Source organism: Myotis yumanensis, unplaced genomic scaffold (assembly GCF_028538775.1).
Source record: "Myotis yumanensis isolate MYYU_CA2020_CCGP unplaced genomic scaffold, mMyoYum1.0.hap1 SCAF_18, whole genome shotgun sequence".
Taxonomy (NCBI): Eukaryota; Metazoa; Chordata; class Mammalia; order Chiroptera; family Vespertilionidae; genus Myotis; species Myotis yumanensis.
The window spans coordinates 22,418,466-22,435,433 of NW_027223769.1; the positions used below are offsets into that span (position 1 = coordinate 22,418,466).

At 40.7% G+C, this 16,968-nt stretch overlaps 1 protein-coding gene across 1 annotated transcript in view; it reads left to right on the plus strand.

The window, feature by feature from the left end:
* The first annotated feature begins 5,130 nt into the window (after nt 1–5,130).
* The window catches only part of CFDP1 (craniofacial development protein 1), a 97,409-nt gene continuing 85,571 nt past the window's right edge, over nt 5,131–16,968 (plus strand). Inside the window, exons 1-2 of the mRNA XM_070399060.1 lie at nt 5,131–5,326; nt 15,740–15,857. Of these exons, the coding sequence (XP_070255161.1) occupies nt 5,131–5,326; nt 15,740–15,857 (314 nt within the window). The remainder of the gene's footprint in view (nt 5,327–15,739; nt 15,858–16,968) is intronic.

A 16,968-nucleotide genomic window follows, 5' to 3' on the forward strand; every position in this document is an offset into this window, starting at 1 on the left:
CTGGAACTGTTATTTCTTTTTCAGTTGCCAATGAGTTTAATCTTTTGTAATAAAGTTGTCTGATTTAAGTTCTTGTTTTTTCAAATATATTTTTATTGATTTCAGAGAGGAAGGGAGAGGGAGAGAGAGATAGAAACATCATTGATGAGAGAGAATTATTGATCGGCTGCCTCCTGCATGCCTCACAATGGGATCAAGCCCACAACTTTGACCGGAATCGAACCTGGGACCCTTCAGTTCACAGGCTGACTCACTATCCACTGAGCCAAACCGGCTAGGGCAGTCCTTGTTTGTTTTTATAACAGTACATAACATGTTTAGCAATATTTCTTTTATGTTCAACTTCTTATTTACGATAAAACTCTTGTTCAAAGATGTGATTAAACTGTACTTACATGTGAACTTGAGTCTTATTAACTCCACTTTGTGGGCTATTTATTACCATCAACAAGCCTTTGTATGATTATACACTGAAATGGCGGAAAGCTGATAGTGGGGAAATTTTTATTTCACTAATAAGTCTACATGAAGAGAGACTCCAAGGTTAGTTTAGTACTTTCTGTGACATCATAAATCTTTTTTTGCTCTGCCATGTTTAGCAAATTGGGTTGTCCAGCTTGGGCATCTTACCCCATGGTCACGAGATGACCGCTACAGTTCCAGGCATTGTAAGCAGACATACTATGTCTGGCAAGAGAATGCCTATTCATTTGTGCAGTAAAGTGCACAAATGCTTAGCTTGATGAGTTTTTACATATTTATACATTTAAGTGACTATGGCTTAGATCACGATACAGAATGTTTTTAGCATCCCAGAAGGATACATGCAGAATTTAGCCAAAAGCCCTCAAGATCTGCCCAGCCGGAGTGGCTCAATGGTTGAGCATCGACCCATGAATCAAGAGGTCACGATTTAATTCCTGATCAGGGCACTTGCCGGGGTTGCAGTCTTGTACCCGAGTAAGGGTAGTGCAGGAGGTAGCCGATCAATGATTCTCATCATTGATGTTTCCATTTCTCCCTCTCCCTCTCTGAAATAAATAAAAATATATTTCAAAAAAAGATTGTATGTATCCAGGACCCAACAGAGGAAAAACTTTCAATTTTTCAAAAGGGTGATAACTGAAGATTGGATAGTGCAAAGAGACCATGGCGGGTGAAGGGCTAAAGGTGCTGAGTTTGGCAGAGAGGACCCTGTAATTATTGCCAAGATAATGTAGTAATTAACCAGGAATCTTGTAGGGAGTTGGGATTTGTATTGTGGCCACTGGAGAGCCCAGTCTAAAGCCATTGCTCAGTTCCAGGCAATTTCTACTTTGTGAGAATATGAGCCCAGAGTTGACACGCTCTCCAGTTTTTCAAGGGAAGTTGGAAATCTAGATTATTTGAAATCTCTCAGTTTGTAAGTGCTGGCAACTTAATTTAAATTCATGTAAAATCTTTTCAGGTCAAATATTACATGTCTTTGAGCTGGATTTGGCCTGCTAACCAATATTTGACCTCTTTACTAAACTATGTGACATAATAAAAAATAGTTCCTCCCCTGGTCACCCTTAATGTGGTTGGAAACTTTGGTTGTGAATTTGAACTAATGTATAGAATCCTGATGAGCTAAAGAGGAGACTGAGAGAAATGGGATGATGCTGGAAAAGTCCAATGTATCCTTTTCCCCAGACTCACATCCCAGTGATGGGGCAAACAACTACATCCCAGTTTGTCACTGCAGGGTCCCTTCAACTGTTCAAGGAAAAGTATGGTAAGAATGATAAACTCCCAAATACTGGATCCTAATTTCATATCTATTTTTCTATTATTCTCCCATAAGAAAGATCTGCTGAAGTGGGTCATAGACCTAAATGTAAGAACTAAAACTATAAAACTCTTAGAAGAAAACAGAAGTAAATTTTGTGCTCTTGGGTTAGTCAAAGCTTTTTTATATTTTTTATTTATTTTATTTTATTTTTTTTTAAATATATTTTATTGATTTTTTACAGAGAGGAAGGGAGAGAGATAGAGGGTTAGAAACATCGATGAGAGAGAAACATCGATCAGCTGCCTCCTGCACATCTCCTACTGGGGATGTGCCCGAAACCCAGGTACATGCCCTTGACCGCAATCGAACCTGGGACCTTTCAGTCTGCAAGCCGAGGCTCTATCCACTGAGCCAAACCGGTTTCGGCAGTCAAAGCCTTTTTAGATACACTCCCAAAAGCACAAGGAACAAAAGCCAAAACTAGATAAATTGGACTTCATCAAAATGTAAAACTTTTATGCTTCCAAGGATGCCATCAAGAAAGTGAAAAGACACTACAGAATAGGAGGAAATATTTTCAAGTCCTATATTTTATAAAAGACTGATATTTAGAATATATAAAAACTTACAACTCACCCTAGCCGATTTGGCTCAGTGGATAGAGCGTCGGCCTGTGGACTGAAAAGTACTGGGTTCGATTCCGGCCAAGGGCACATGCCCGATTGCAGGCTTGATCCCCAGTAGGGGCCATGCAGAAGGCAGCCAATCAATGATTCTCTCTCATCATTGATGTTTCTATCTCTTCCTCCCTCTCCCTCCCTTTCTTAAATCAATAAAGAAATATATCTTTTAAAAACCCATCAAAACAAAAAACCTTACAACTCAACAATAAAATAGCCCAATTTTAACATAGGCAAAGGATCTGAATAGACACTTCTTCAAAGAACATAGCATGGGCAATTAGACATGAAAAGATGCTTAACATCACTAGTCATCAGGGAAGTAGAATTCAAAACTACAATGAAAATGCCACTTCACACCCACTAGGATGTTATAATAAAAACAAGTGTTGGCAAGGGTGTGGAGAAATTGGAACCTTCATACACTGCTGGTGAGAATATAAAATGGTGCAGCTGTTTTGGGAAACAGTTTGGCAGTTCCTCAAAAGGTAAGTCACAAGTACTATATGATCAAGCAATTCCATATGTATGTAAGACAAGTGAACTTCGAAATGTGCTAAGTGAAAGAAGATAGTCACAAAAGACTGAAAATATAATTCCATTTATATCCAGAATAGGCAAATCTATAGAGAAAAAAAGGATTAGCCTGAGGCTGAGGATTGGGGAGAAATGAGGAGTGACTAATGGATAAGAGGTTCCTTTTGGGGTGATGCAAATGTTCCAGAATTGATTGTGGTGATGATTGCATAAGCCTGTGACTCCCAAAACTAATGAATCGTGCACTTTAAATGGGTACATTTTATGGTGTGTGAATTATGTTTCAATTAGGCTTTCTAAAAGTTTGCTGGCATAAAGCACAGACGTGTTTCATCTATGCCTTGATTTAGGTAACTCTAGGACTGGATAACAGATCCAGTCCAGTACAGAGTATCAAAAAGGAGCAATTTTCAGGTGAAAAACAAAAAACAAGACCTAAACCTGAACAAACAGGATATTAGTTGTCTATGTCTCATTTGCATATTGGATTATAATCAAACAAAAAATTTAGTCTGATTAAATGTTAAACTTATATATAGTTGCACTTCCATATGGATTAACTTGAAGGAAGGATTCATGTGGATGATGTCTGAATTGTAGAATGTTGTTCTTGGTAGTTATGTCTATAAAGTCATCACACACTCAATTAGTGAATACTGAACCACTGTTGGGGGAAAAGTGGAGTTGGGTTCCTGTGAGTCTTTGATCACATTTTTTAAAATTCTTTTTTAAAAAAATATTATAATAAGTATTACAAATGGAATTACATATGTGTCCTTCCCCGCCCCCCCCCCCGCCCTTGACAATCCCCTGCCCTCCATTACCCCCCAGTGTCTTATGTCCATTAGTTATGCTTATATGCATGCATACAAGTCCTTCGGTTGTTTGATCACATTTTTGACAACTGATTAATACACAATGTTTTATGTGCGTTTCTATTCAAAGACACCTTAATATGTTCTTCTTACAAATAATTATTTGCTGTATTTCATTGTTTTTTGAGAGTTTTTTGTTTGTTTTAATATATTTTTTTTATTGATTACAGAGAGGAAGGAGAGAGAGAAACACCAATGATGAGAGAGAATCATTAATTGGCTGCCCCCTGCATGCCCCCACTGGGGATCCAGCCCGCAACCCAGGCATGTGACCTTGACCGGAATCTACCCCTGGACTCTTCAGTCCACAGGCCTACGCCGGCTAAGACTATTTGCTGTATTTCTTCACAATGAAACAATTATTTCAATTACAGAATTTTTATGTAATGCACTACAATACAGTTTAACTCTCCCTCTGTCACACACACATACAGTACACATATAATACACACAGTATAATATACAATGCAAAATTCACATACTGTGAACATACACAGTACTCTGAACATATACTGTACACTGTAATGCAAATAAAATCCTGAAAAACGGTAAAGATTAAGTATTTAAAGTTTTATAAGAACATTAACTAGAATCTTACTGTTGATTCATTAACATTGAACTCTCAGCCAACAGCGCTACAACTTATGCCTGAACAAAGCTTATCTGACACTTCTATCCATCAAATAAAAGCCTAAGCGATCATTACAGCGGACGACCAGAACCACCAGTGCTATGATGTGCATTGACCACCAGGGGGCAACTGCTTAACACAGGAGCTGCCCCCTGGTGGTCAGTGCGCTCCCACAGCGGGAGCCCCACTCAGCCAGAAGCGGGGCTCACAGCTGGCCAGCACAGCAGGGATGGTGGGAGCAAAACAAACAAACAAAACCCATGTGGCACTAAATAGACTGCAAAAAGTACACTTATACACAGTATGAGAGCTGAACCAAAAATCTGATCGTCTGCCTTGCTCATTCTTAGCTGGTAAAATGCATCGACTCATAATTGTCACCCTCTGTGCATGTCTGCAAATAATCCCAGGGGTTACAATAGATTTTAGCAAGTAAACGAATACGAAAATACCAACCTGTGAATAGTGAGGGTCAACTGTATTCCCATAGATATGTAATTTTATGTAAAGCACATTTACTAAATTAACGAGGCTATGTAGCACCAAAGACTACAAGTCCCAGTACGCATCGCTTCGTCACGGAGCCCGTGCTGGGATAACTGCCACGGGATTGGCCCGGAAGTGTCGCGTTACTATCACGTACACTCTCTGCGCATGTGCACACGCAGCGGGGGCTCGCCCCAACCGCCGCTGCCCCCGCCTCTACTTTTTGGTCTATCCCCAGACCTTTGCGTTGGGGTCAGCCGCTGCGGTCCTGTGGCTTGGCTCCCCCCGCGTGGCAGCGATATGGAGGAATTCGACTCGGAAGACTTCTCCTCCTCAGAGGAGGACGAGGACTACGTGCCTTCGGGTAAGCGATTCCTCCTGAAGAGGCTTGCCCCGCCCCGCGACCCACGTGAGGCGCGCTTGGCTCGGCGTTCGTGGGCCCGGTGGCCCGTGGCGCGGGTCTAGAGCATCCCTGACCGCTCCGTCCCTGTGGCCCGAGGCGTGTGCGTGAGGACATCTCGCGCGGTCGCTGCCGGCGGCCTGACTGCGGCCGCAGCCCCTGAGGGAGCGCGGGAACCGTCGCGCGAACACGGCCCTGCCTCAGGGGGCGCTGGCGGGGTCCGCTGTCCCCTAGTCACGCCAGTGCTGAAATGGTCCGACCGTCTGAGCTTTGGAAGGTATTTTATTCCGTCCCGAGGTTATGGCCAGCTAGCATCGCGTCCAAGATAGATCTGTCCGCTTTCTGCCCTCAGAAGGGGTCTGGTTGGTGGAAAGTTCACATGATGACGCTTTTTGCCTGTTTGCAACATATATGCCCATTGCTCCCTTCCCAGAACTTTTTGTTGTTGTTAATTTTCACCTGAAAATATTTTTTCCATTGTTTTTCAGAGAGAGAGAGCAAGAGACACATATCGATTGGTTGCCTCCCCAAGCCCCGACGGGGCGGCGGCGGGGAGCGAATCCTGCCCTTGACCGGGAATGGAACCCGCGAAGCGTCTGTGTGCGGCCAACACTAACCACTCTGCACACCGGCCAGGGCCTCAGAACTCATTTTGTGTATTGTTTTGTGTAGGGACCTCCAACTGAGCGGGGTCAAAATAAATCGTCACCCAAACAAACTTACCTCGTCCGCCATCCTGCGCCTTCCCCGACTTTCCCATCTCATTAGAAGTATCCATACAATCGCTTTGGTAGAAAGCAGACAAAACCCCCGAGGAGTGGAGTCATCCTTATTCCTCACTTTTGGTCCAACCTGTCAGTAAGTTCTGTTGTGTCTCCGTGGAGAACACGTTTCTGGCCACGCCCTTGCCAATCTCACTGCTACTGAGCTACGGGGATCCTTCATTAGGGCTCGTCACAGCTTCCCCACTGGTTTCCCGGATGCCAGTCTTGTCCACCAGCTTTGGTCTTACAGTAATGGCCAGAGTGATCATTGGAAGACTAGTTTTCATTTTCATCAAAAAGGCTTGTTTTGAAACCAAGCAGTTCCCATCATCCCTGTCAATCATCCCCAGTCTCATTCCTCCCACTCCCAGCGCAGACACCCCTCCACCTCAGGTCCTGAGCAACTCTCCAGTTTGCCATTGTTCTTATGTCCAATTTTGGTTAGATCAGTACTCAGTTTGTTGATATAAAAAATACCCAAACCTGTAGAGAATTTTTTATAAGAGTTTATTTGAGCCCCAGCTGGTTTGGCTCAGTGGATATAGCCTGGGCCTGTGGACTGAAGGGTCCCGGGTTTGATTCCGGCCAAGGGCATATGCCCAGGTTGCAGGCTCGATCCACAGAAGGGGGCATGTAGGAGGCAGCCAATCAGTGATTCTCTCTCATCATTGAAGTTTCTGTCTCTCCCTCTCCCTTCCTCTCTGAAATCAGTAAAAATATTTTTTAAAAAAAGATTTTATTTGAGCCAAATAGATGATGTATGTCAGTTGGGTAGCAAAATCTCATATGTTCCAGAGAATAGCAGTTTGCAGTTTCTTTTATGCATTTAAGATTAAGGAGGGCCCGGCAGGGGTGGCTCAGTGGTTGAGCTTCGACCTATGAACCCGGAGGTCACTGTTCATTCGATTCCGGTCAAGGACATATGCCTGGGTTGTGGGCTCGATTTCCAGTGTGGGGTGTGCAGGAGGCAGCTGATCAATGACTCATCACTGATGTTTCTATCTCTCCCTCCCCTTTCCCCTCTGAAATCAATAAAAATATATTTAAAAAGATTAAGGAGGGATCCTAAGGAAGATTACTGAGAGTGGGGGAAGGCAAGGGGAGATTGGGGATTAGATTACAGGATAATTGAGGTTATGTGGCCCGATTTAGGAGGAAGGGTCTGAAAGGGGTTATTTCCAAGGGGGCATTTTGCTTAAGGCAAAAATAAGCCTATTTATTTATTGTTTTTATTGATTTTTTTTAAAGAGAGAGAAGAAGGAAGAGAGAGAGAGAAACATCATTGTGAGAGCAAAACATCAGTGGGCTGCCTCCTGCTCCCTACCAGGGATCAAGCCCCAAACCAGAGCATGTGCCCTAACTTGAATCCAGCAATCTTTTGGTGCACAGGACAGTGCCCAACCAACTGAGCCGACCGGCCAGGGAAGGCAGTTCCATTTTTAATTTTTTGAGGACCCTCCATACTGTTTTCCATAGCGGCTATACCAATCTGCATTCTCACCAACAAGGCAGGAGGGCTCCCTTTTCTCCACCTCCTCACCAACACTTATTGTTTGTTGATTTATTGATGATAGCCATCTGACAGGTATAAGGAGATAACTCATTGTGGTTTTAATTTGCATTTCTCTGATGATTAATGATGTTGAGCATCTTTTCATATGTCTGTTGGCCATCTTATGTCCTCTTTGGAGAAGTGTTTATTTAGGTCCTCTGCCCATTTTTTAAATTGGATTATTTGTGGTTTTAGTATTGAATTGTTTGAATTTTTAAAAAAATATATATTTTATTGATTTTTTACAGAGAGGAAGGGAGAGGGATAGACAGTTAGAAACATCAATGAGAGAGAAACATCGATCAGCTGCCTCCTGCACACTCCCCACTGGGTACGTGCCCACAACCAAGGGCAGAATCGAACGTGGGACCCTTGAGTCCGAAGGCTGATGCTCTATCCACTGAGCCAAACTGGCTAGGGCATGAATTGTTTGAATTTTTTTAAAAATAAATATTTTTATTGATTTCAGAGAGGAAGGGAAAGGGAGAGAGAGATAGAAACATCAATGATGAGAGAGAATTATTGATAGGCTGCCTCCTGCATGTCCCCCACTGGGGATGAGTGGGGGTTGGATCGAACCCTCAACCCGGGCATGTGCCCTTGACTGGAATTGAACCTGGGACTCTTCAGTCCACAGGCTGACGCTCTATCCACTAAGCCAAACCACCTAGGGCTGTGGTCGGCAAACTGCGGCTCGCGAGCCACATGCGGCTCTTTGGCCCCTTCAGTGTGGCTCTTCCACAAAATACCATGTGCGGGCGTGCACGTACAGTGCGATTAAAACTTTGTGGCCATGCGCAGAAGTCGGTATTTTGTGGAAGAGCCACACTGAAGGGGCCAAAGAGCCACATGTGGCTCTCGAGCCGCAATTTGCCGGCCACTGACCTACGGCAATGATACTTACATTTTAAAAAATTGTAACTTACATACAGTAACATTCACTCTTTTTGGTGTACTGCTCTATGAGTTTCTATAAATGCTTAGAATTGTGTAACTACCACCAAAATCAACAAGTCCAAGGCTTATTCCCCCCCACCCCCACCATGGATCATGTCTGTGAGTAGAAACAGTTTTATTTCTTCCTTTCCCTAGATATATCTTTAATTTCTTTTGCTTGCCTTATTGTACTTGATATGACTTCCAGTATGATATTGAATAATAATGATGATAGTGACCATCCTTGCCTTGAAAGAATCAGAGTGAAATGTTAGCTATAGATTTTTCACAGTTGACTTTTCTGTGTGTGTGTTTGTTTTAAGCATTTTACATTGACTAACTAAATCACATAATACCACTTTACAGATAAAGGAACTGAGGCCTCCAAAGTGACCCAGCTAAATAGTAGCTAAGCTGGGATTTGAACGCTGGCATTCTGCATATACTGCCTCTCACAGATGCTCTTTATCAGGTTAAAGTTCCCTCTATTCCTAATTTGCTGAGAGGTGAACTTTGTCAAATGCCTTTTCTCTATTATTGATTATGTGTTTTTCTTCTGTTGTCTGTTAATGTGGTGAATTAGTGATTGATTAAAAATTTTTTTACCTTTTTATTGAATTTATTGGGGTGACACTGGCTAACAAAATTATACAGGTTTCAGATGCACAATTTTACAACACATCATCTGTATTGTGTGTTCACTACCCCAAGTCAAGTCTCAGTGCATCACCATTTATCCCCCATCCCTCCTCACCACACTGTTGTCTCTGCCCATGAATTTTTTCTCTTTTTTTCCTTCTTTTTTGCTCAATCCCTCACACTTACCTCCAGCCCCCATTTGTCAGCCTGCTCTCTGTCTATGAATCTGTCTCCATTTTGCTTGTTAATTGATTTTTAAATTTTGAACAGCCTTTTAATACTGAGATAAACTTATGTGGTCATAATATATTCTTTTTATACATTGCTGTTTGTTTTGGGCTTTATTATGTTAGATCAGTGATGGCGAACCTTTTGAGCTCGGCGTGTCAGCATTTTGAAAAACCCTAACTTAACTCTGGTGCCATGTCACATAGAAATTTTTTGATAATTGCAACCATAGTAAAACAAAGATTTATATTTTTGATATTTATTTTATATATTGAAATGCCATTTAACAAAGAAAAATCAACCAAAAAAATGAGTTCGCTTGTCACCTCTAACACGCGTGTCATAGGTTTGCCATCACTGTGTTAGATGCTTTCTCAGATTTTCTGTGATTCTTAGTTGTTTGGCTCATATTTAAGCATGGAGGAATAAAAAGGTGATATAATCTCTGAGTCTTTGGACAATACAGTATTTGTCCATTTTGTGCTTTATTGTTTATAGGGTTGTTATTCTGCTTCTTATTCCCTCCCCATCCCTCCAATCCTGCCCCCATAGTAGCTGCATGGAATTTGATCTTGTTTTGTTTAATTTAAAATGTGTTTATCTCTTATCAGTCAGATTGAGCATCTTTTTACGTGTTTGGGATCCAGAGCCATGTGCATCTTCTTGCCTGAACCGTCTGCAATGCAACATTTGTCCATTTATATCAGGGGTCCTCAAACTATGGCCCACGGGCCACATGCGGCCTGCCGAAAACATTTATCCGGCCCGCCGGGTGTTTTTGCCGCCGCTGTGTGCATAGGAATTTGTTCATAGTTTTTTTTTAAACTATAGTCCGGCCCTCCAACGGTCTGAGGGACAGTGAACTGGCCCCCTGTTTAAAAAGTTTGAGGACCCCTGATATATGATGAAAAGTAACTTTATATTATGAAAGCAGTTCACGGGCTTTGCAGAAAATTAGAAAATGCAGGCAATTAAACATTAAAAAAATAGAATCATTACATTCTCACCACCCAGAGATTATCAGTTTTAATTCCTTAATAAATATTCACTCTGATCTTTTTCTACACCCACAAATAGATATTTGTGTTTTCATCAACCTGAAATTATACTTTTTCATGTTACTTTGTAACCTCCTCTTTCCAGTGAATGAATCTTTTCCTATCCATTTCTGTAAACTTTCAACTCATTTAATATACAGACCATATTCATATTTTTCCAGTTGACCCCAAAATAGCTATAGCTTGTCTGTCCAAATCACAGTTCAGTTCAGGACTATACATATCATGTAGTTGTTCCATCCCTGAAATCTGTTTAATCTAATAGAAGCTTTTGTCTAATGACATTGATTTGCCTAAGAGGATCAGGCCATGTGTCCTGCAGAATGTCTCACCTTCAGGATTTGTTGCCCCCTCATTGTATTGTTTTAAGTTGTTCCTTTGTCCCTTGAATTTACCATACATTAGAAGTTAGATCTAAATGCTCAGTTGGTTTAAATAAAATATTTTTGGCTAGAATATATTATAGATGACTTGTGTGTTACACAATGCATAAAATCAGAAGACACATTATACCTAGTTGATTCCCATAGTTGTGACTACTGAATCAAGATGATGAGAGTCTGATCTCTCTTTATGTAAACCTTCTTGGAACTGAAAGTATTCTCTGTGGCAGTTTACCTAATGGTTAAAACTTAAACTGTGTGTGGGTGTTTTTTTTTAACATTACTTGATAATTCTTGCCTAAATTACTACTATTATTAGAGAAGTGCTGTTTTTCTAATTCTATGGTTTTTGTTGTTTTTTTTTTACATTTATTAATTGATGTTCTTCTGTAAAGTATATATAGTTTTCCCTCATCACTTGGGACAGTATAAAATTTTAATTCATTTTCCTTAATTGTCAATTTTCAACATGGGGAGTTACTTTATTATTTTTATTGATTGATTTTAGAAAGAGAGGAAGCGGGGGGAGAGAGAGAGAGACCTCTCTTAATTGCCTCAAATTCCATGCAGCTACTATGGGGAAGGGGGTTGGGGGAGGGAAGAGAATAAGAAGCAGAATAACAACCCTATCCTATATAATAAAAGCCTAATATGCAAGTTGACCGAACATCAGAATGACTGGTGGAACGACCGGTCGCTATGACGTGCACTGACCACCAGGGAGCAGATGCTCAATGCAGGAGCTGCCCCCAGCCTGCAGGCCCCAGGCCAGCCAAGGCGGGTGCGAGGGGGGCCCCCCCGCATTGCCCCACGGTCGCCCTGCAGAGGGAGGCGACTGGCAGTGGCAGGGGGCAGGGCTGGCTGGCGAGCGGGTGATGCCAGGCCAGCCAAGGCTGGTGCCAGCGGGGACCCTCAATCAGCCCTGCTGGTTACCCCACAGAGGGAGTTGACCAGCAGGGGTTGGGGGTTGGGGGCAGAGCTGGGGAGCGGGTGGCGCCAGGCTGGCCAAGGCGGGTGCCAGTGGGGACCCCGCCCTGATCGCCCTGCTGGTCACCCCATAGATTGGCCCTGATCGTCGGCCACGCCTAGGGACCCTACCCATGCATGAATTTTGTGCACTGGGCCTCTAGTAGACAATAAAGCACAAAATGGACAAATATTGTCCAATTTTGCCGACTGGGGATCGAGCCTGCAACCTTTGATATGCAGGATGATGCTCCAACCAACTGAGCCACCCTGCCAGGGTAAAATGGGGAGTTATTTTAATAGTACCCTAAAATGGTACAAATTATTTTTAGTATTTTTGAATATCATAAAGGGCTCACAGATTTTAAAATTTTTTTATTGATTACAGAGAGGAAGAGAGATAGAAACATCAATGATGAGAGAGAATCATCGATCAGCTGCACGACCCCTACTGGGGATTGAGCCCACAACCCGGCATGTGCCCCGGCTGGGAATCTAACTGTGACCTCCTGGTTCATAGGTCAACGCTCAACCACTGAACCACGAAGTCTGGGCAGGTTCACAGATTTTTATCATTACATGTGTTTTTAAAAATATATATATTTTATTGATTTTTTAAAGAGAGGAAGGGAGAAGAATAGAAAGTTAGAAACATCCATGAGAGAGAAACATGGATCAGCTGCCTCCTGCACACCCCCTACTGGGGATGTGCCCGAAACCAAGGTACATACATGCCCTTGACCGGAATCGAACCTGGGACTCTTCAGTCCACAGGCCGACGCTCTAGCCACTGAGCCAAACTGGTCAGGGCTCATTACATGTGTTTTAATCTACCAACAGTTATTCCTTTTAATGCTCATGTTACCACTTTTGGCCACTAGGACTTCTTTCAAGCTGGGTCTTAAAACTTTTTAAAGTGACCCATTCCTTGCTTTCTGGCACAGCAAAACGACCCAGTTTCACATTGTGCTTTCCTTCTTTTAAACCTGAAATTAGCTCGTTTTGTTTTTTTTTTCTTGTTTTTTTTTTCAGGGAGCACTTTTGGTGATGAAACATATCAAAGAATGAGATCTGAACTTTAAAGAGATTATCATTGCTACTAGTATGATATTTTTTCTGTGCCATTTGAGTGAACGAACTAGAAAATATTTATCTTAAAATGAGAGTTCATATTGATACTTTAAATTCTGTTTTAACATTTGTGTTTTCTCTCTTAATTTCTTTGATTTTATCATTGTGTCATTTCTCTTATTCTCAGCATCTAGATTCCTAACGTGATTAACATAACTCATTACTTGCTTTCACCTAACATATAATGGAAATAGTTTCACAATACCAACATTGATATAACTACAAGGACTAGAACTCTTCATCTTTACACTGCATCTTGCTAAGGATGCACAATCAAAATACTATGTTTCTAACTCCTTGGAATCCCTTTTTTGTGGGTTATGTTATTGTTTGGGCATATAGTTATATTTATTTACTTAAATTGCTCTTAAGAGAATGTTCAAAATTCTGTAGAAAGATAAACATGGAGAACTCTAGCTTCTGCCCCTGCCTACTCCACCCTCTTCTGTCCTAACCCATATAGATGGCTATTTTCATTCGTTTTTTTTTTTGGTTTATCCTTCTAGTGTTGCCTTTTGCAAATATAAACAAATACAATGCAATTAAGTACCCACCATTGTAAGTTCATGTCTTTTAAAAGTCCTTTGCTGTAGTGATTTTACTGGGGTGTCAGGAGGAATCAAAATTACATTTGTGTGTTCAGACTGCCATCTTAACCTGGTTAAGTGTTCCTCCTTCATGAAACACTTTTACCTATCACTTGGTGTCAAGATACCAAACTTGTTTCCATTTTAGAACCCTTATATTTACTGTTTCCTCAGCCTCAATTGTTCTCCAGATTATCACATGGCTGGCTGCTTCTCAGCATCTTACTTCTTCTCTTTTTCTAATCTCTGCTATCAGAGTTGTAGTTTTCAAGAGTTTTGTTTTAGTTTTTTGAAAAAAATATTTTTAAATCATTTTTATTTCATGGATGTCTCTTTGAGGATATTAATTATAAAGGCTTTTTTAAAAAAAAAAAGAGTTGTAACTTTTGGGTATTTTTCTTTTCTGTTTCTTTTGATTTTCTTTCTGCTTGTTTTCAGTATTGCCTTTCATATTGGAGGCCTCCCTGAAGTGGTTGGTTCATTGTGAGTGAGATATTTAAAAGCTGATTAGATGTAAGGAATATTCAAAACAGCACTATTTCTAAGGATTTCAAACTGGAAACAACCTAAATGTCTATCAACAGAAGAATGGATAAATACGTTGTGGTCTAGTCATACAATGAAATACTATTTTGGAGTGAGAATGAATAAACTACGTCTACGTGCAATAATAAGGGCACCTGTCACAAACAGAATGTTGAGTGAAAGCAACCAGACACAAAAGAGTACATACTGTAGGCTTCTGTTTCTTTAATGCTCAAAAACACACCAAACTAATCTGAGGTATTGGAAGTCAGGATAGTGGTTGGTTTTGGGATGGGCCCAGTGACTAGTGACTGGAAGGGGACCCAAGGGGCCTTATGGAATTCTGATCATCATGTTCAGCTTCTTGAATTGGGTCCTGGTTCTATGTGTGTTCACTTCACATAATTTTATTGAAGTGTACATTAGATTTGTGTGTTTTTTCATACATGTGTTATGCTTCAAATAAAAGTTTATATGAAGTGCCCTAGCCGGTTTGGTTCAGTCGATAGAGCATTGGCCTGCAGACCAAAGGGTCCCAGGTTCGATTCCTGTCAAGGGCACGTACCTCGGTTGCAGGCTCCTCCCCAGCTCTGGCCCTGGTCCGGGTGCATGCATGAGGCAACCAATCGATGTGTTTCTCTCACATCGATGTTTCTCTCCGTCTTTCTCTCTCTCTTCCACTCTCTAAAAAGATCAGTGGAAAAATATCCTCTGATGAGGATTAACAACAACAACAACAAAAAGTTTCTTTTTTTTTTTTTTTTTTATATTTTATTGATTTTTTTTTACAGAGAAGAAGGAAGAGGGACAGAGAGTTAGAAACATCAATGAGAGAGATCGATCAGCTGCCTCCTGCACGCCCCCTACTGGGGATGTGCCCGCAACCAAGGTACATGCCCTTGACCGGAATCGAACCTGGGACCCTTGAGTCCGCAGGCCGACGCTCTATCCACTGAGACAAACCGGTTCGGCAACAAAAAGTTTCTATGAAGTAAAAAAGCTAGTTGAATATCTATGTGAGCAGGATTTATTGACTGGTGCCCACAGTGTGGTCAGTCTGGGCATCCAAGCAACACTCTTTCATTGGGGATGCCTGAATGTCAGTGTCTGAGGATGGGGAATAGATATGTTTGTTCTTTTGCTATGTCTAACTGGAAGTCTTTTGACCTCTTTCTAAATCTTCGTTATTGACAAGACAAGGTATTACTTGCTCACTTTTGAAATGTATCCAAGATAAAGTGGGAACATCAGGTTCTTCTTTGAAAAGTATAGTAGGTAGAATTGGAATTTCTATTCATTCATTTATTCAGAAAAAATCTATAAAGACAAAACAGGATCCATATCCTCATGGTGTGTAGAGTAGAGTAGAAATTGCAAACATTAACTCTAAGTGGGATGAGTTATGGAAGAAAATATATACTGCCGTGGAAACGTAGAATCCGGGAACCTAGCCTAGTCTCCAGGGATAGGGACGCTTTCTCTAAGGAAGTAAATATTGTAGTTAGGTGAAGAATAGAGGGAAGTACTAGACTTTTTTCTTAATGCAAATGTCTCAACTTGATATGGAAATCTTTATTCCTGTCTGACCACTCTATTATGTGATTTCAGGTGGAGAGTATAGTGAAGATGATGTAAATGAATTAGTGAAGGAAGATGAAGTGGATGGTGAAGAGCAAACACAGAAAACCAAAGGGAAAAAAAGAAAGACTCAGAGCATTCCTGCCAGGTAACGCTGCCCACAGGGCCCTTAGAAGTCAGGGCTAGTGTCACTACCATCCTGATTGCTGGGATTGGAGTTGCTGCTAGGGTTTCTTACCGTTGAAGGGAAACATTTGGTGACATTTCAGGATTAAAATTATTTTGAGTACTAATTTAAAAAATTTAATAGGTAATATGTACACAATTAAAATGAAAAACTTAGTTACTACCAAAATGTGTACCCCATTTCTAGCCCTTGTTGCTGTGCCTCAGAAGAACTTTGCTACCAGAGATATTCTGTGCATGTGCAAGTGTGTATGTATATATTTCCTACTTTCTTTAAAAACAACAACAGCAAATGGCATACTCTGCATATCGTTTCTTATTTTCATTATTTTACATCTTGAAGATGATACCATGGAAATATATCTAGCTATATTTTATTCTTTTCAGTGGCTGCATAATATTTCACTGTATGAATAGACCTTATTTTATTTAAGGATTCTCTTATTGAGACATATTTAATTTGTACCTCATCTTTACTACAACAAACAAGACTGCAGTGAATATTTTTTATATATATCTTCTTGTAAATGTGGAAGTATACCTGTAAATCAGGTCTGTAGAAGTAGAATTGTTTAATCAAAGGTTATATGCAATAAAAAAATTATTTATAGATATTAGCAAATTACCTTCCATAGACCTGGTACTGAATTACACTCCCTCCAAAAATTATGAAAATTCTGTTGGGTTATTTAACTCACATAAGAGAATCTTCCATAGAAGTCTTTTACTCTCTTTGATTGGTGTTTCCATCTCTCTGGCAAAAAGCAAATTGTAATTTATAAAAAGGGAAAAAGGAATTTTAGGTATTAAATTCACTTGAAGTTAAAATCAATTTACTTGCATAAGTTTTGGGTTCAGTTTCTTTGTCTTTGAAATTTTCTGTATTCCAGCTTTCATATCTTCAGAAAATGGGAAGAAATATGGATCCTGTCCCTAGGGAACTGTAAGAATAAACAGTGCAAATAAATTTGAGACTCTCCTCAATAAAGCATATTCTCCAAATGTGTTGACTTCAAAAAGTCAAAAAAATCTATATATATTCTTGGAACACTCTTGCTAGACAGATTGATTCT